A 20217-nucleotide genomic window follows, 5' to 3' on the forward strand; every position below is an offset into this window, starting at 1 on the left:
CAATATAGTTAAATATGCTTTTTAAAATTTTAGTTGCCTCCTAAGTGAAAAAGCCTATGTTGCCTGCAAAGTGTTCGAGGACACAGTCTCGCATTTCATCCAGTTCTAAAATCCTTTCATCCAATTCTGAAATGTTATATAAAATACTACAAAGGAAAATAAAGAAAATTCGTTTGAGTAAGAAAATAAAATGAACATTTTTTTGTTAACCATTTTTTGTACATTTGGTTACAACCCTTTTTTCACCAATATCGATTCTGACGTCAGGAAGCAGGGCTTTGGCCTTGAAATTTGTTAGCCAATAACCATTTTAAGAAAAATTATAAAGTGGTTGTTGGAATTAACGCGTTTTTCTTGATCTTTATTCATTATTGCAATACTTTTTAAAATTTTTTAGCTGGTCTATAATCTGTGTTTGAAGCGTAATATATTTACGCAACAAATGTAAATAAAACTATTATGCATGTCGTAACCGTTTAAAGTAAAGAATGTGCAAGAGAAAGTTGCGTTATTTCTGAAATTTTAGACTTATCTTTTGAACCTAAATACTTAAGAAAAATATTACAGAAAGTCTGCCTCGTAAGTACGATTTAAATACAATTCTACTGATTTTACATACTATAAATTTTGTCTAGAAGCGAAAAAAAAAAAAAAAGTTTGTTTATTAACAATGGTAGCGATTTGTTGATGTCGAGAGACTGCTGAAATAGCAGGTTGGGTTTAAAGTCATGTTTATTGAAGTTTTATGATTTAATCTTTGTTTTTTGTTTCCAGTTTTCTTCATTATCAGCAAAAATATTGTATTTACAATTGCTAAAATTGTCAATTTAGCCAACTTTTTAGTATTGCAGCATAGTCTCGCTGGAGGTACTTTGTTTCCCACTTCTGATTAGTTGGTGTTTTTGTTATTGATTAACATTAATCGTCATTCAAATGTTAAATGTCCGAACTATTATTTTTGCTGTTGAATGCTTTAAGATTGTTTTATTGCATTTTTTCTTAAATACAAATCTAGTATAATTAAAAAAAATGTTTGCATTTTTTGTACATTATATATATAATATACATATTTAAAGTTTGATTCTTTTTGTAATTGATGTTATTTATCCTTTTTTTAAAAAAAATTTCTCATCAGTAGAATATATACACTTTAAAAAAAATTGAGTAGATTTCGTTTGTGTAAAAATATTTTCATTAACAAAAATATTCAACTGCTTGTGTTAAAAACTTGCTGTATTTCTCACAATTACATTAAAAGAAATTGTGTATAATCAATTCATAAAATGTTCTAAAAGTTACCATCATATTTTATGAAATAACCGATAACTTGATTGTAAAAATTATCTGTTTCATTCTGATTAATTTCGTTAGATATTTGGATTTCGGAATGTTTGTATAAAAAAGCTGTTTTAAAACTAATTTGGACTCATTATTCTTAAAATAAGTAAGTAGTAAGTAATATATAAAATAAGTGATTGGTACCTTAATTGTTGAGGCATGTTTATAAAAGGAGTTTTTAGGAAGGAGGCAAACAATTTATAAATTTATTATTGAAAAATTGTATTGTAAAAAGTGTTATGTCATTTGATTTCAATTTTAATACAGTATTCAACTTTGTTTTTAGCATTTAATTGGCATGTAATTTTTATATTGTTGATATGTTGCCAATTTTTATATCTGATAGTGCTCTCAATTAGTACTATAACATACAAGAAACGAATATTTCTAATATAAGAATAAGAGACTTTTAATGTGTTATATTTATCAATTAATTAAATCAGTAAGTATGACTCGTCTGAAAAAAAATAATAAAATACATTATTTATTAAAATTTATGTTAGAATGCAAATCAAAAATAAATGCCTTTATACATTTTCTTAAATTTTGACTCGAGTTTTAACTTTCACCGTTAAATAATGCAAATATATGTATGCAAATTGCTTCAAAAATATTTTGGAATTCAGTTATTGTTATCCATTTTATCGCAAAGATCAAGACTTAAATGAAATTAGAAAAAAAATTTTGCTGATGAAATTAGAATATGTGAAACAAATTTATCTTTGAGAAACCTCACATTAGATTTATTCTTTCATATTTTGCAATATATTTTTTATTTAATTGTCTTTTCCTTCTGCTGGCTTGAATATAATTCTTTTTTTAAGGGCAGATAGCTTCTTTATGTCAATAAATAAGATAAAATAATAATTTCAAATAATTCCTTTAAAATAGAAATACATATTATAATTTATGTTCTTCTGACGTCGTTGTTTGCTATTTTAACGGTTCGGAAGGTGGGCTTTCGGACAAAGAGAAAGTTGGTTGATGCTATTGTGTTATGGAGGCTTTAACCAGTAAAAAGATAAGTAAAGATTAGAATTACGCCAGAAATTTGACCTAAAGATACTAAAAACCAAAAACAGACAAGGCACATTTTTTTTCCCCTGGAAGAAATGAGTTCTGATACTAAAAATTATCTTTTTGAAGACGAACATTCTTGCATAAAAATTTTTAAATCCACTAAAACTGACATTTTTTTTTTTTTTCTGAGGATGTGATTTTTATTCATTTTTTCAATTTGAGAAACTTAATGCACATTCTCTTCGATTAAACATCAAGATTTACTAATCTTGGGATAGTTCTTCACTATCCTGTTGAATTAAAAGAATAATTCTGAGTACTAATAGGAGAGATAAGCTTTGCTAAAGTTTTTGACATTTCCAAAAATTAAAAAAAAATAATTTGATTTTATTTCATTTATTGTAGGCTTGCCTTTTAACTTTGGTGGAAGGATTAGCCTCTTATTTTTGTAAAAAGCCTTTTAGGACCTTTATTTATCACAATATTGTTTATAGGTGAATGAATCATCAATTTAAATTATGGAATTTTTTGACTATTAATTTTAAAATGTGTTTTTTTTTTGTTTATGCTTAAAATGAATATTTTTCTTTACTTAAATGCACTGTAATAAAATATTACAATTCCTTTATTTGTTATCGATATCAAAATTTTTTATAATTAAAAATATAATTATCAGAGGAAATTGCTTTTAAATATTCTTACTTTTTAACTATTTTTCTTTTGTCAAACAGCATGGGAAGTTAAAAAATTTTTTTTAATATATTTTGTTAATAAATAAATGGTTAAATCCTAGATGGGCCCACCTCTTGGCGACTTATTTGAAATCTCGCCAAGTTGACTACTAATTGAATATTTGTTATTATTTTTCAATTAAAAAATGATACTTGAAGGCCAGAAATAATAATAAATATAATAAAAAATAAATATAATTAAATAAATAATAAAATAAAATAATAAAAATAAATCCCCCCGTCTAGGTTGATTATTTAATAATAAATAAATAAAATAAATTTTTTAAAAAATCTGTCTAGGTTGCAGCATTGGCGGCATTATTGCCACTCGTTTGTCGAGAATTCAAAAAGATGCCAAGAGGTAGGCTGTGCTGGATCCACATAAATAAATTAAAAAAGTAATTAAAATAAAATTCTCTATTTTTTTAATGATAGTTTTGTAGCTGATCTTCTAGACAAAGTTTGTCAAAATTTGGCTAATGTAAAATTAATTTGATTTTAAAACAAGATGAGCAACTGATACTGTTCAGTTGATTTCTTTATCCTTTTTAATAAAATTGTTCAAAAAAAAATTGTCAATTTTCAATCAGCAATTTTATAAAATGAAGTCCAGATGCATAAAGATTTTAATTGTTATAAATTTGGTAAACTGCTATTTATCTAATAGTATTTTTATAATCATCTTTTGTCTTTAAATATTAAAGATTCTGCTTTAATTTGTGATGCTAGAGACTGTTTGCCTTTAAAAGAATAAATTTAGAGTTAATCGAGTAATAAAGTGCAAAAAATAATGAAATATTTAGTTTTTCCCTTCTGTTTTACCCAAAATATTTACTTAAAAAGAGCCCAATGAAGTATGTATTAATGAATCACGTGTGGCTCTAAAGCCACAGATTGCCGATTCCTGAATTTGTGTAATTATTTATTGATTGACAGTAAAATAAATTTTATTGTAGAGTCATTTCTACATTTTGCTTTTTTTTAAAGAGCATATATATTCAAACTATATAGTATATATGATTTTATATACTCTGCGAGTAAGCTGGGCATTATAAGATTTATCTTAATCTTTTTAAAATGTTTTTATTCTTAAGATTATTGTAACAAATTTTTGAAATGCAGTACAATGCACAAATGTTCATTAAGTATTAGTCTGTAAGACAAAATATGAATATGATTGGACATTGCAAGAAAAAAATGTTTTTAATTTTATATATGAGTTAAGAAATAAACATTTATAGAATTTCAGGTAAATCTTTCCCTAACCATCTTTTTCAATGATTTCATGTCGTAACTCAGTGAGAAATTTCTATTTTTCACTCAGTTTCTTTTATCTGTATTGCATAAAGCTAGGAATCTATATATTTGAAATAATTTAATCACTCACTCATTCCTAATATTAGTCTGATTTTGCCAATTTTTATTTTATATGAAAGCTTACGACTTCTAGTTTGTCATCTGTATTCCACTGTTCTCTTTGACCTTTTAATTTTTTGATAATTTGAGAGTGGGTTGGAATCCTAATCGCTCTATATTTGTATTTTCTACAGAGAAAAAAACCTATAGTAGAGTTTCAGAGACACAGTACCAATTTCAAAAGCTTTCATATAAAATTTGTGATCTCGAGATACAATCATCAATGTTTTGTCTTTTTTTTGTTTACTATTCTCCATTTTAGAGAGCTTAAATAAATATATATATATATATATATATATATATATATATATATATACTAGCCGCCTTTGGCGACCAGCCGGTTCGCCAATCTTAATGTTCGTTAAAATTTTAATAATTAAATATTTTATGCAATTTCTACTTTAATAGCTTCTTCATCAAAATATTTTAAAACTTCAAATTTTGATTATCATATAATTCATTCATAATATTATAAAGGCCTTCAGTCATAACGTAATATGTATCTCTCTCATTTTCTGTTAGCACCCGTAGAATTTATGCTTTAAATTAAAGTGGAAAGAATTTATCTTCAATTAATATAATATTTTTTACTGAAACAAAGCATTTTTTTATAATCTGATTACTGAAATTAGAGTCACTCAGCGTTTAAACTTTATGGGCACTAAAGAATATCTTTTTAAATTTATGTAATATCTCAAGAGTTGGTCAACAAAATTTTCTTAGATTCATTATGAGCAGATCGATTAATTAACAATGTTTAAATTTAAATGCATCAAACACTAAGAAAATAAAACGAATCGTTTAAAATAAACGGTTGAAAACGGTAGAATTTATGCTTTAAATTAAAGTGGAAAGAATTTATCTTCAATTAATATAATAATATTTTTTACTGAAACAAAGCATTTTTTAATAATCTGATTACTGGAAATAGTCACTCAGCGTTTAAACTTTATGGGCACTAAAGAATATCTTTTTTAATTTATGTAATATCTCAAGACTTGGTCAACAAAATTTTCTTAGATTCATTATGAGCAGATCGATTCATTAACAATGTTTAAATTTAAATGCATCAAACACTAAGAAAATAAAACGAATCGTTTAAAATAAACGGTTGAAAACAGGTTTTAAAAAAACTACTTAAAAAACGATGTACTTAAAACTATAAGCATATACAAAAAATATATAACTAACATAAATACAATTTACTTACAAAAGCATGCAACTAACCCAAAAATAATTTAAATCGTCCATTGATAACGTTGTCATGGCAACAATCAGAACAGAATGCACATGCGTGAATTTTCTTCGCCGGTTACGTAAAGCAAATACGTGATTTTTTCTACGCCAGTTGGGGTAACGCTATGCGGATTAGAAATTTTTAATTTCCTTTATTCTGTTTTATTTTAATTCAAAAGTACTTCAGAATGAATCTGAAAGATTGATTCATTAACAATGTTTAATTTTAAATGCATCAAACATTAAGAAAATAAACAGAACCGATTGAAATAATCCGCCGAAAATTTTTAACCCTAGCCTCATTACTGTTGGGAGAAAAAATAACTGAAGCCTTTCTCGTGGGGATAATGGAAGATTTTTTTGGCGGAAAAGTTGGCGGTGGGAAAAATGGAAGATTTTTTTGGCGACAAAGTTAGTTTTTAATTAATAATTAAAATTCTAATTAAAAATTTGAAAAAAGAAACCCCAGGTGCACATTCCCAACCTCCAAGGTATACATGTACCAAATTTGATAGCTGTATGTCAAACAGTCTGGCCTGTAGAGCGCCAACACACACACACACACACACATTGAGCTTTATTATAAGTATATATATATATATATATATTGGTATGTATTTTCTGTTGGGAATAACCTCAAATTCTCCCGTTCTAACTAGTGTACTAGTTTTGAAAAATGTTGCTTCTTTAGTATGCTTATAGCATTTAGATATGTCATTAAAGGTCATCTACTCCTATTTCCCTATTTGAACAGATATTGCAAAATAAAATTTTAACAAAGGCTTGAATATCTGGATTGATTTTGACAATTTTATCACTTTGAAATATAATTAACTTATCAGAAAGTTGTACATTCTCTATTAGGATCATTATTTTGAAGATGCCATTTAAAATGATACCTTTGCTTTTACTGTTGTCATTATACTTTTATTATATTTGTATTTTGATATAATAAAATTAAAGTTGAATGATATAAATAATTTTATCTTATTAGTGCCGTTCATGACAATATCAGTGCTATTAATATAGTCATGTTGACCAATTTTACTAAAACAAATCTTATCAAAAGAATAAATACTGTTCAAAGTTATGATTTTATTATGATGATAGAGCATTCTGATTGATTAGCTATATTTGCCAAGTGGCAAAATTGATTCAATTGTTGAGGTTGAAAGCTTTAAGTGTAATATATAGTCTCTTGAAAATAGATTCAAGCAAAGCAGACAGTCCTTGATGATGTATCTAAGAATCATTTGTTTCATATGAAACAAAATTTGGTGAAATTGGTACATTAGATATCATACTTAGCAACTGTGATTGGGGGAACACTAATAACATTTTTCGCCACAAAAAATGTATACAGGGTTCTCATGGGTATTGAAAACTTTTTGTTTTCCCGTACTCGGCTCCAGAGAAAAGTGCTTTATTATTATTATTATTTTTTTTTTTAGGTTACTGAAGAAAAAAAAGTGAAATTTTTTTGATTTACAAAAATAAAATTCCAGCAGGGTGGGTAGCGTCATGAAAAGTGCTGAAATTTGAAAACCACTTTTAATTGCTTTATTTTAAGAAAAGGTGCTCAAAAAGGGCTTAATTTTTTCGAAGTGCAAAGAAAGCTTTTTATTCTGCTTTACCACATATTGAATATAATAATTTGGAAGCATAGTAGTAAAAATTTGTTTACCAGAAATATCAAGAAAGAAAACCAACAAAAGGGAGAAAAAAATTCAGAAAAGAAATCCAAGAATTCGAATACATATTGAAATAATGAATGCTTAACATTTATTCAAGTATAAATGAAAGCATTCATTTTGCAAGCAGAATTATTACACAAGGAAATAACTTTTAACAGAACCCAGTTGTTGGAGATAATATTTTGTTTAGATGCACAATTTAAATAGTTTTTGTTGTGTGGAGAAAGTTATTATTTGTATAGTTCTTGTAAGGACGCATTTGTATTTGGCATTGTTCCATACATTCAGAGTGTTATATTTAAGATTGGCTGATCTTAATGTATTTAGACTAATGCTTGATGAACATTCAGCCAATCTTTGAAGCAAATAATTTCTGTTTTAGTGTAATAATAATAAACCTCTAGGAGATTAAAGCTAAATATGTGGCTCTAACTTGGAGTCATTCCATAGGCAACGATATTTTACGAGACCTTTCATGCTATATGAAGAAATTGGATTTAAGAAAATTTTTGTCGCGATGTATAGTTTATAATTAAATTATAAATTTTTGACTTATTAAATGATGAAATTAAAAAGTTTAACTTTCTTTATAAATGTATGTAGTTTTAGCCTGCATGGGATTGCGAATCTCAATTTATCTAATGTATATTAGATCATCAGTCAGAGGAATAGATTGCAAATTTTTAGATAATGGGAAAACTTTTAGAGAACCAGAGAATGCAGCTACTGTTGAAGGAGCAATCGGAATGAAGAATAATTTGATTATTATATATAGAAAAAGGCAATTTATAACGCCTACCGACAGAAGTTTTTCTCAATATTAACTGAAATTATTCAATCATTTTTTTAAATCTTCTATATAATGTGCTTATTTTTAGCATAGAATATTTTTTTAAAAGTCTTAAGTTTTTTTGTAAAATTTCAATGTCATGAAAATTGATTGTTTTGAATGCTTAAAAAGTGCAAATAACATTTCTTTGATTTTTCAATAGAGAATTGTATGTCAATATCAAAAAAAATTAATACTGGTTTCTTTTGGGGGGGGGGGAGGGATTTTAAAAAAGTATAGTTAATCGGGGTTTTTTTTCCTGTAAAAATTACAGACAGATATAAAACACAAATATGTAAACTTAACATGTGCCTTCATTTATGAAGTTTTGGATAATTCCTTTTATATTATGTGTGTGTCGTAATATTTTAAAATTTAATTTCAATTCTAATTAATTAATTTTCAAAGTTTTATCTTAATTTGGTCCATATTAATTTCATATTAAAATATTCTCATTTCCTGATCCCTTACAACTTTTCATCTTTTTTTATTTAATTAATTCAAGAGAAGCTCTGTAAAAAGGCTTTTATTAGTGGTACCCACGCTCTGAATGAAAGGATAGAAAATGTCCAGCAAGCATGTTCTTTTAAAAAGATCCCTATGTTTCCCTTATGAGAATCGACAAGTGTGAGGAATCCCTGTCAGAATCTTAATAGTATATAAGCACTGTGATAAAATATTCCTTGCCAATATCTCGTGTTATATAAGACCAGGGATAATTCATTTCTCTCTTCTTGCCTTCTGTTCTTGTAATGCGCTATGAGCAGACGTGTCTTGTCTGCGCATCTTGTAAATAAATTATGCCTTCCCGGGATGGATTGAAGTGAATTTAAAAATGCAAAGTGTTTTCACTGTCTTCAAAACTGCCCTCTGCGTTTATATAGTTCAAAAATTATATGCTTTAAAAAAAGATGTTAAATACCAGAAGGTCCTTTGTTTTTGTATTAAAAAAATTTTTTTGATCCTACCGATTTAATGACCCAGAAAACATTTTTTGAGTTTAAATAAAAAAAAAAAAATCTTGGAATATAATAGAAATTTTTAAAAAAAATTACACATTTTTAATTGTGTTGACTCAGTTTTAATAAACTTTCATACCCGTTAAGAATTTCAATTTTATCTTTTAATACCCAGATAAATTTTTAAAATTTCATTTTTCTTTTGTAATTTAATTGCTGGTATTAAATATGATTCCATCCTCACTTAGCACTGTAGCTAGCTTTTTCAACCAGTTCCGACTGCATTAATGTATCTAAAAGTATATGAATTTCAACATATGGGGAAAAAAAATACCTGATGTTTTTTAACACGTGGAGCTTGGTATTGCATGAATATCGGACATTAATATAGGTAGAAAATGAAGGGGTGGGAAGTTCTTTATTTCAAAACTAAAAATTTACACTCAAGATAGGACTCTCCCAGAATTGCTGTGAGAGAATTATCATCCAAACATTTTTAAATTTTTAATTGCTCTACACCTTTTACCATACATTTAACTTCAATAATTTCCATTTTTATTATTATTTTAAAACAAAGATGTCATATTTCATCTTAATCTGTTTTAGCTATTTTATATTAGTTTACACATAAGCATACTTGATTTTATACAAAGTTATGGACATCAACAGTGCTCTACCTTTTACCATAAGGATGGTGCAGTATGGCCAGGAATGGCCCTTGTGCCAAAAAAAACCAAATTAACCAACCAACACTCAAGCACCTACAAATATCTCATTAAATCTCATATCATATCTCAGTGTTTGTGTACATTTGAATATGTTGGCTTAGGACTAGAGGATTTTGATAATTTAAAGTGAATGAAGTGGTGTTCACTGTACTTGGATGAATGGGATGTATCATTTGAATGAATTAATATATGCAGAGAGCAGTGAAAATATTAGTCTTTATAATTATATTTTTAAGATTCATTTTGCTGATTATATAATGCACTTTTAAAAGCGTAAATAATTAGTTAATTCAAATACTAGCTGAAGTATCAGGATTGATGGGTTTTGTTAAACGTAATGAATTTTTTACAGTAAATTCCTATTATCAATGGCTTTGTGGGCCCGTGTACAACAGCTGCATGGAGAAGCCTTGCAACAAGTTGGAATGGCATATCAGGATGCTTTCCCCATTGATGTGCGATGTGCTTTGGCTCCTTGGATTGAGGAACAAAATTGGCGAGTTTATATTCTCCAACTTCTATGTTTTGTTATCAAAGCATTATTAAAATCATTACTCAATTAATAAGTCTACACCATTAATGTGATGACTACTTTTTGAATGATTTTCTGTATAATGTTTAATATCTTTGTTACGATATAAAAAATATTGTTTTATTATTACCATAGAAATGAGTAAGGCAATTTTTTCCCCCAATGAATGCCAGTAAAATTTTTATTTTACTTTCTCGTGTACAAAGTATCCAAAAAGAAAGAATTGGATCATGAAAAAAATGGAAGCTCGAAGTTTTTCCCCCGTCTCCAGATTTAGACTTCGGAAAAGAAAGTTTTACAATATTTCTCTTTGTGAAACTGATAGTTCAAAAATTGAATGAAATTTGTATGTTATCTTAACTCTAAATTGCTATTACTTTAATGAAATTTTAAATAAAATCCATCAACAAAGAGTTTTTTTTTTGTACATTTTTCTGAATGCAAGTGAGCATGATAGCTTCAAAACATCAAGAACTACATCAGTCAAATTTGATGCACAGTTTTAGCTTCTAAAATATATGTCAATCAACTTATAAAACAAAATCCATTAATCTGTTGACCATCTGTGCATTGACCATTCACATGCATGCAAACATAATTGAAAGATGCAGTAGACTAAATAAATGAAATTTGGTTATTAATCTTGTTATTAAAATCATACTTCTGTGTTATTTGGACAGCCAGAAATCTTACAAAATGAGTATTTGGTTTCTGTAATAAACTACAAAGCATGAAAGAAATACATTTTTCTGTACATACGTAACAAAATTAGCAAGATTTATGAATCTAAGCCATTGTTTGCTTATGTTTGTAATTTTTTTTCGCTTCAATAATTTTTCTGTATAATATTAGTTATAGTAAAATGATATATGGAATAAAAATGCTTTAATTTTTTTCAAAGAAAACTTGCATGAAAAACATTTTTAATAATTTAAATTTGGTGAAACATATTTAGCAATTATTGATATTTTATGTTTAAAATTGATTTTTAAAATTATTTTTCTGTAAAGGTGCTTAAAAAGTGCTGATAAAGTGCTTAATTTTTAAGATATAATTTGACTGCACACCCCGCTTTGTCTTTATTCAAACTATTTCATTCAGTGCTTTTATGTATAAAATACCTGCACACATTCAGTTTTGGATAAGCTTACTTGGCCTAATCAGTACAGATATGTTTCGTGTACTTTATCCACAAAGAAATATTAAAGTTTAAATAGAATGAATGGTGGCCCAGATATGACAAACGACCATCTTTGCGAAAGGAAGAATGGTTAAAAGGCTCGAATCTGGATAATCATAAGTCGTAGTATCTTGAATTCTGAATGTGCCTCAATGTGGAATCTTGAGACTGACAGAGAGGTTTCAAAGGGTAGGAAACGGGAACCGATGATGAATATTAAAGCGGTTGAGGCATAAACATTCATAAGATTAAATTTTAGCAATATCTGTTCATTGTAAAAGTAATACTTGTGCCCGAGAACTGTGTATATACAGACATGATAGATGTACAAGTTTTTAAACTTATTACTTACAGGAGACAAAATTATGTTCATTTCTATTGGTTTAAATTGGTATATCAGAAAAATGTAATTTCTACAACCTGCCTATCTGTCGGAAGGACCATCTAGCTTATTAAACCTCTGTGTCGCCTTTTTTTTTTTTTTCATTTCGTTGCAGCCGTTCCGTACTTGCATATTATGTTTCCTGCCTTTCTGACATAGATTTTGTATGTTATTCATATAATTATTAATTATATTTTAACTTTTTGGTGTCAGTATATATTATAAAAGAATTATTAACTTATTTCTTCGTTGAAAAATAAATTTTAATCTTCTGCATTACCTTCACTTCCATATTTTCTCAATCTCTTTTGAAAATACAACAATTTTACAATTGTCTTAATATGCTCTAATAAATTTAGCATTTATTAATAGTATGCGATTGATTATAGTAGTCTTTCATAGTATTTCTCAATATGTGTATTCAAATTTAAGAGTGTAGCTTATTAAAAAGAAGTAATTCTGTTTAAGCTGCTTTTTAAATCTTTTTATTCATATTTATGATATTCATAATTTTCTTTTGTAGGGCCGAGTTAGATCCAGATAATCCTCAACACGACATCTATATTGCTCAAGTTGTGAATGCGTTCTTTTCTGAGTTGGAAAATAAACTAGCTTCAGTTGAGGACTTTTTAATGCGTATAAAATTAACTGAAGCGGCCAACGAATTTAGGGTAATAGATTGAATCATAATTGATAGATATAAAATTCATTCTATTTTGTAAGCCCTGCACAGTTCTGTTCATCATGTCATGTGTTTCATTATTATTTGTTTTTACATATTCACTTGTATATCGCTGAAAGACAAATGCTTAATTTTTGACACATTATTTAATTTGCAAGTTAAATCTTAATTGTAAGAACAAAATATCAGATTTTATATAAAGTATGCCTTATACTGAGACTTCCTTAAAATAAGGAAATAAGCTGAATCTTTACATCTTGATAACCAACAATGGGGAAAAATAAAGCTAGAATAAAATGTTAGTAGCAGTAATAAAAATTGAAATTTCACTCCAAGAATGTAATCTGTTGAGAATTTGATCAAAAAATATTTTTTAAAAATTGCCAAAATTCAAAAAGAATTTCCATTGTTATTACATTGATATAATTAAATAGGTAATTTTTTTTAGTTAAGGCACAAAAATTATTTTTGTGCTGTCACATTTTCAGGAGTTATCATGGAAATTGCTGAAATTCAGCATAATTTTTAAATTAAATTTTGAGAACAAAATCCTATGCAAGTGCGCATTCCCAATCCATCAAAGAACATACGTACAAGTTTGGTAACTCTAGATGCAATTGTCTGTCTTGTAGAGTGCCAACGCACACACATGTATTTTCCTTTAATATTAACTGATCAACTTTGATGACCAACAGGTATGCTTGAGATATTGATTATACTTAATTTCAGTTAAATTGTTTACATTGTACTTAAGTCATTAATTTCTCAAAAGTATAAGTCATCAATTTATCAAATTTCCAGACATTAATGCCATGTTATTTTAACTGTCCTGCACTTGTTCTGTTCATTATTTATATGAACATCCCTAATGGAGATCATGACATTATAACATTATTAAAAACATAAGTAAACGGTTAATTTGTCTTAAAAATTTCATTCTTAATTTTTTTTTTTTTCATATTGTAAAGTTCACACAGATATTAAACAGAACCCTTCTTTAAATACTGGAAGAAAATAATGTGGTTGAATATTTGATAAAACGATAAACAATAGTTTGAATTTCATTACAACAATATAATCTGTTAAAAATAGCGGGGGGATTTTAAAAATAAAATTGCTAAAATTCAGAATGAAATTGCACTAATATATAAACTAGTCTTAGACTACAAATATATATGTATATATATGTAGGATGATGTCAAAATCATTTTTGTGCTGCAATAAGAAATATATTTAAAAGTTATTGTGGGAAAAACATCAAAGTTTTGCTTAATTATTTTATAATATATAATCTAATTAAAATTTTTAAAAATCTATTGTTAGCTCACATTTTCTCTCCAAAATTTATATGTACGAAATTTGGTAGTTCTAAGACAAGCTCATGACTTGCTGAGTGCCTATTCATGCATACACTCGCATGCATGCATACATACATACACACACATGCCTTTATTATTAGAAGTCGAGATTGAACAGTCTTTTTTTGTTACAGTTTAAGTAATACTTTTAGTGTTATTTCTGTGTATTTATTTGACTATTGGATCATATTGCCATTTTATTAACATTTTCTTTTTAAAGGCTAAATACTCAAGCCAACCACAGCAACTAGTAAGAGTGATCAAACATTGTCTAAATACTGAAATGAGGATAGTTCAACATGCTGAAGATGTAAGTAAAAAATTAAATTCAAGTAAGATGTTCTGAGTACAATACATTTTTGTATAGTCACATTTCTCCAAATTATGTCTGGTGCTTTATAAGGTTTTAACTTTGTCATCTGAGAGAGAATTTTAACTTGAAATCCAAATCATTATGTGATGCATTATGTTTGATTAATCTAATTTTATGGCAAAAGTTTGTTTTAATTTTACTGTAGCAATAATACATGTAAGAAAATTTAATACGATTATAATATGCATGAATATAAATCAGTAATTAGAACAAAGAAAATATACATTAAAAATATTTTTAAAAATTTATAATAATTTGGAGAACATCTATGGAAACAAAATTATTTATGAAAAACTATTAACGTGTATTTTTAAGTGATGTGAGGATGATTTTTTTTTTTTTTTTTTTTTGTATAGTAATGTGCTATAAAAGTTATGGGCAAACTTTAAAATTTTTATTAACTTATAATTGAAAAAAAATTGTTGAAAATCTTTTCTTAATGAGTATATACTATCAAAAAAAAAAAAAAAAAAATGGTAATTTGCATGCTAAATTTGGTGGATCTTAAGTTCAACAGTCAGCCATGTTCTGGTTGGCTTCTCATGCTTCAGCATTTCATGGTCATTTTTAGCATTATCATGCCCATCACATCATACAATTTACATAAAGATTCAGCCTATAAATAATTTGTGAAAATATGATTTTAATGTAAATTCTTAGATTTTTTTGACTTTTGTTTTATTTGGTAGTACTTTGTCAGCTGTTCATGAAAATTATCTTTTTGAAATTGTCTTCTTATGATTCTGTCTCTAGTCATGCATGGCATTTAACTTATTAAGCAGTCAGTTATTTTTAAAACTATGTAAGATATATATTATGTAAAAAATTGGTTTAGCTTTTTGTAAGGTGATATTTCACTTTACAGGCTATTTAATTCCTTTTTCCTTTCAAACACAAATATTTATTTCCCTTGTTTTTAATTTTTTTTCTAAATATAAAGTTTATTATTACTGAATTATGAAGATACATATAAATGAATATAAAAACTGATCATACATTTTTTAAATATACATGTGACTAAATATTAAATAAATTTTTCCTAAAAAATGAAAAATTTATATATATTTTATGTTGTATGCATTTTGAATGTTCTATTTTGTTGATGTTCTTATCTATAATTCTACTTCTTATTTTCCATGATAATGATGCTATTTATAAAAATGGTACAAAGATGTAAAGAAAAGCCTAATAATCACATTTGGTTCAGATGTGACTTTTTTTTTTTTTTTTTAATGCTGTCATATTACCAGCAAATTAGTTTTTAGTTAACAAACTTTTCATTTATTTTATAATTTTTATTTAAATTTTGTATGTATTTTATGTATATATTTTTGTATATAATTATATGTATTTGTTTTGTAAAAAATATAAATATTAAAAAAATTATCATTTTCATAAGGAAAAAAAATATATAAAGAGACTAAAATTGCATTAGCATAAATGTTAAAATGTCACTTTCTAGTCAAGATCATTGAAGTTAATTTTTTGTTTGTGTAAGCAGTAGCATGTATTTAAATTTTTTTTTTTTTTTATGCTTTTAGTTTATGAGGGGTGTTTCAAGTGCAATTCATCTTGCTCCTGATCCAGTTCAAGAAATTAATCTTGCACTGGACAAATTGAGACAGAAAGCACAGGTGAGTGAAAATTTTGTTGTATTTTAAATGTATAACACTATTTGTAAATCTATGCCTTTCTGTAAAAGTACCTTTATTTTTATTTTAATCTCTCAATACATATTTTTAAGATTAAAAATGTTAAATATGTGAAGTTGAAGTATAAATGGTAACAAAATTAATAAAATACAAATTTAAAACAAATATTTACTGGTTATAATTTGCAAAAAAGTTTATTTTGTATTGTGTTGAAATGTTTTTTATGCATAAAATGCAAAATGACAACTAACAACAACAACAACAAAAAAAGACTTAAGAAAATAGTTTATTTGTGGTAAACATTTTCTTTCTTATAGTATCTTGATGTAAAGTATGGATGGCTATATTATTTAGGATTTGTTTTGGATGAAATTTTGCATTCTTCAGCCGTTGATTTTATTGATTAATTTGCTATTTTTAATATTAATTCTGATGACGAGTTTGTTATTTACACTTTATACAGTACTTAATTTCAAATATTTGTTAATATATTTATAATATGACAATCAATATTTATTTTTTACTACATACTTAGTAAATTTGAAGTTTCATCCTTATGGTGATGATACCTTAAGTAAAGCCTTTTTCATCATTTCATAAACAATACTCTCAGATATATTTAATTTTATTGTAGCAATATTATGTAGAAAAAATTTTCAAACATGAACTATTATGGTATTTACTAAATTTTATGCAGATATACATTAAGCTCTGTAATTATGGGAGAAAAAAATCAAGATTAATATCAATATCTTAAGTTTTCCAAATGAGATTTGGATTTATATGCTTTTTTTATATGAAAAATGTTGCTACGATGGATTATATTCAGTGGATGGTCTTAAAATTGTAGATGAGTGTCTTATTTCGTCCATTTACCATTACATTTTTTAAAACTCCATTTTTTAAAAAATTGATTCATAAAATATTTAGAAATTTAGGTTTAGTGACCAAATTTTATGTTTTCGATGCTATTGAAATGAGAAAAACGGTAATTTTTTTTCTTCCCCTCCTCTTTATTTAGGAATCCGGAGAAGATTTAAGAAAGATGCTACAGTGCCAGGAAGCGTTTGTCATTCAGTATCAGGAGAGCTCAAAACGACAAGGTTTGTAATAATTTTTTTTTTAAGTAAGCAAGGAAGGAGAGGAAAAAATTGTACATGTTGTTGTTGTGTGACTATTTTAGGCAAGGTTTTTTTCGCAGTAGCTTCTGATGGTAAAGTCCCCTGAGCACTTAAGGGCAGAAGTCTGATTTATAGCTCATCTGAAGATGGCACACACACACTCGTTTGAACAACCCCTTTTTACAGGGGGGCTCATCCACACACCTCACAGATAGAACACAGGGTAGTGAACAACCAGGACTCGAACCCGGGACGCCTTAGTTACAGGGAAGACGCGCTAAAAATTCTACATAGATGTACATATTTAATGAATAAGGTATTGTGTAGGGAATAGTTTTGGTTAGTACTGTCTTCAGATGTTGATAAGACGACTTAATCAGAAACTCCCTTGTTGCTTCTTTTTATGGGTATTAAAATAATAATGCATTTACTATAAACAGTCTGCTTTTGCATTAATTACTTTAATTTGTATTCTTAAAACTAAAATTATTTTAAATAATTATATAATTTTTGTTCTGAAATTTCATTTTTTTAGGGGGGAGGCTGCCAGAAAGTACTATTTATTATTGGGTGATATAGTTAATTAAAAAAAATTCATGCATTTTGCATCCCTTTTGTCTCTATTTTATTGCAATTGCTTCAAGAAATTTCAACAAATGTTGCAAAACGTTTCCATTTTTCAGCAAATAAATGCATTCTGCATTGAATTGTGCATTTGGCCACATGTGTAGGAAAAATATGGTAACTATATTTTTTTTCCCCTTGCATTCAGATCTAATTATTTTATAATAACTATATCTGAATAATAAAACTTGGCAGCTTTTCTTTAAAGCTCATTTTTTTAAAACCCTTTAAGGGGTACTATATTAAAAAAAAAATATTCTTACCTGGGAAAAAAACATATAGTTGGAAATCTTATCCCTGACAATAAAGTATTTTGCATCTGAGGCTAAAGACTGAAAATTTTTTCTGCTTTTAATTTTTTCACAAGGAGGTGGGATAAATGTCCCACTGACCCTCAAGGAACTTGAGTATTTTCAAAACCCTTCCATGACTTGTGCTATCATTTGTTGGCTTTCATTTTATTGGTAGTATGAAACTGGCTTCCTAGCCCATTTACTTCAAATGCCTGGAAAGAAAGTTTAACTGATTGCAATTAAACAATTTTCTCACAATCAACTCTTGCATCTGGCTCTCTGATATAGTATTTTGATCGATGCCATTTTCTTAAGAAAAGTTGGCCCATATCTCATCAATAAAATTCTATCTTGCACCAGAGTTGTTCCAACAATGAATTCAGTTTTGGAAGCGGATTAATTGGCATAAAATTCAGCAGAAAGTATTATTTGAAGGCGTCACAACTATTCCACTCCAAATTGTAAATTATTTTCAAAGAAAATAAATGTGAACTTGCCCCTGAATGCATTCAGCAATTGACTTATGCTGTATACAACAGAGTATGTCATGGAAAAAACAGGGTAAGTTTTCAGAAGCAGTAAGAAATGGATAATTGAAAGAGTTGTCCGCATGTTTCAAGAAAATATAAATTTTGCTGAAAAAAAAATTAAAAGCTAACACTGTAATTTTACATACGAGTAATTGCAAAAAATAGGAATATCTTTATTTTAGCAATCCTCTTTGAAGAAATTCAGATTCCTGACTTTTTTTTTTTTTTTTTGAAGATTTATCTCTGCAGTACTTTTTTTTTCTTATTGTCCCATGTCATCAATTTAAAATATTGGTTAATAGCAATTTATAGAAAATTTATTAAAAAGATTATTTGAAAACATTAATCTAAATTATTAATTATGCCTGATGGAAACTATAAGCAATGGATTTATTGAAAGACTTTGAGGGTTGATGAACAAATTTATTCAACCTTTTTCTAGTGGGATAAATTTGTCCAATTTTTCATTAAACAGTCTTGATATCCTTCAGAGTTTTTAATTCCAGAAAAAAGTTATCTTTTTATAACACTGCCAGTGCCGAATTGGTGTTTAGAAAATACTGTTTGTTCACGATGTAAATCATGCCATTAATATCAGAAGCCACAGGTATAACCAAATTAAATTTCTTTTCATCTCAGAAAATTATGTCGTTTTATTTATTTCCATAGATATATTTTGTTCTTTCTGCATGAGTAATCATTTGTAGTTTTGTAAATAGCAATTTTTCATTTCAATATATTTTGCATATGAAGATTTTAAAAGTACATTACATACAGTTCTGCTTGAACAAAACAATATGCACAGTTCTGCTTGAACAAAACAATATGCACAGTTCTGCTTGAACAAAACAATATGCACAGTTCTGCTTGAACAAAACAATATGCACAGTTCTGCTTGAACAAAACAATATGCACAGTTCTGCTTGAACAAAACAATTTGCACAGTTCTACTCGAAGATTGGTAATGAGAAAAGACTTAATTACGCTTCTTTTTGTTCAATGTGACTATTTTCTACCAGATTGTTTATATATATTGATCAGGATCTTTCAAGAAGCTACTTGCAACTCTTTTTGAGCATATTAATAGTTTTGCAATTTCTCTGGAAAACAAACCATTCTCTGAAACTAAGAATCTTAACCATTCTCTGAAACTAAGAATCTTAACCATTCTTCTTCACATAACTATTTTTATCTTCTGATAACTGAGAAAATATGATTTTATCAAAAAGGCTTTCAGAGGAAAGCAGAAATAACATTAATAAATTGATGTTATAAAAATAAGAAATAAAGTAACACAATATAATAATGAAGAAAAAGAATATTTTTATCAAAAAAATAATGCAAATTTTACTGTCAGAGTAAATGGTGGCAATAAACATTGTTTGCGTTAATAAAATTAATATCTGCAGTTTTAAATTTTTTTAATAAAATCGTTTGCATTTATAATTGAATTCTAATAAACTGAAAATTATTTAGGAAAGCTATTTGCATCATTTAATAATTGATTCAGATAAAAAGATAACTTCAGAAGAATTTTAA

At 27.0% G+C, this 20217-nt stretch overlaps 1 protein-coding gene across 3 annotated transcripts in view; it reads left to right on the forward strand.

Moving 5' to 3' along the window:
* Positions 1–296: 296 nt before the first annotated feature.
* LOC129989007 (signal transducer and activator of transcription 5B-like) overlaps positions 297–20217 on the forward strand; it is a 56975-nt gene continuing 37054 nt past the window's right edge. For 2 of the 3 annotated variants that reach the window (XM_056097312.1, XM_056097313.1), the window contains exons 1-6: positions 298–579; positions 10304–10447; positions 12569–12716; positions 14306–14395; positions 16000–16092; positions 17132–17213. In XM_056097312.1, coding sequence (XP_055953287.1) covers positions 10320–10447; positions 12569–12716; positions 14306–14395; positions 16000–16092; positions 17132–17213 — 541 coding nt within the window. In that variant the 5' untranslated portion in view covers positions 298–579; positions 10304–10319. Of the gene's footprint in view, positions 580–10303; positions 10448–12568; positions 12717–14305; positions 14396–15999; positions 16093–17131; positions 17214–20217 lie in introns of all 3 variants that reach the window. The other variant, XM_056097314.1, reaches the window with a different exon arrangement.

Source organism: Argiope bruennichi, chromosome 10 (genome assembly GCF_947563725.1).
Source record: "Argiope bruennichi chromosome 10, qqArgBrue1.1, whole genome shotgun sequence".
NCBI classification, from domain to species: domain Eukaryota; kingdom Metazoa; phylum Arthropoda; class Arachnida; order Araneae; family Araneidae; genus Argiope; species Argiope bruennichi.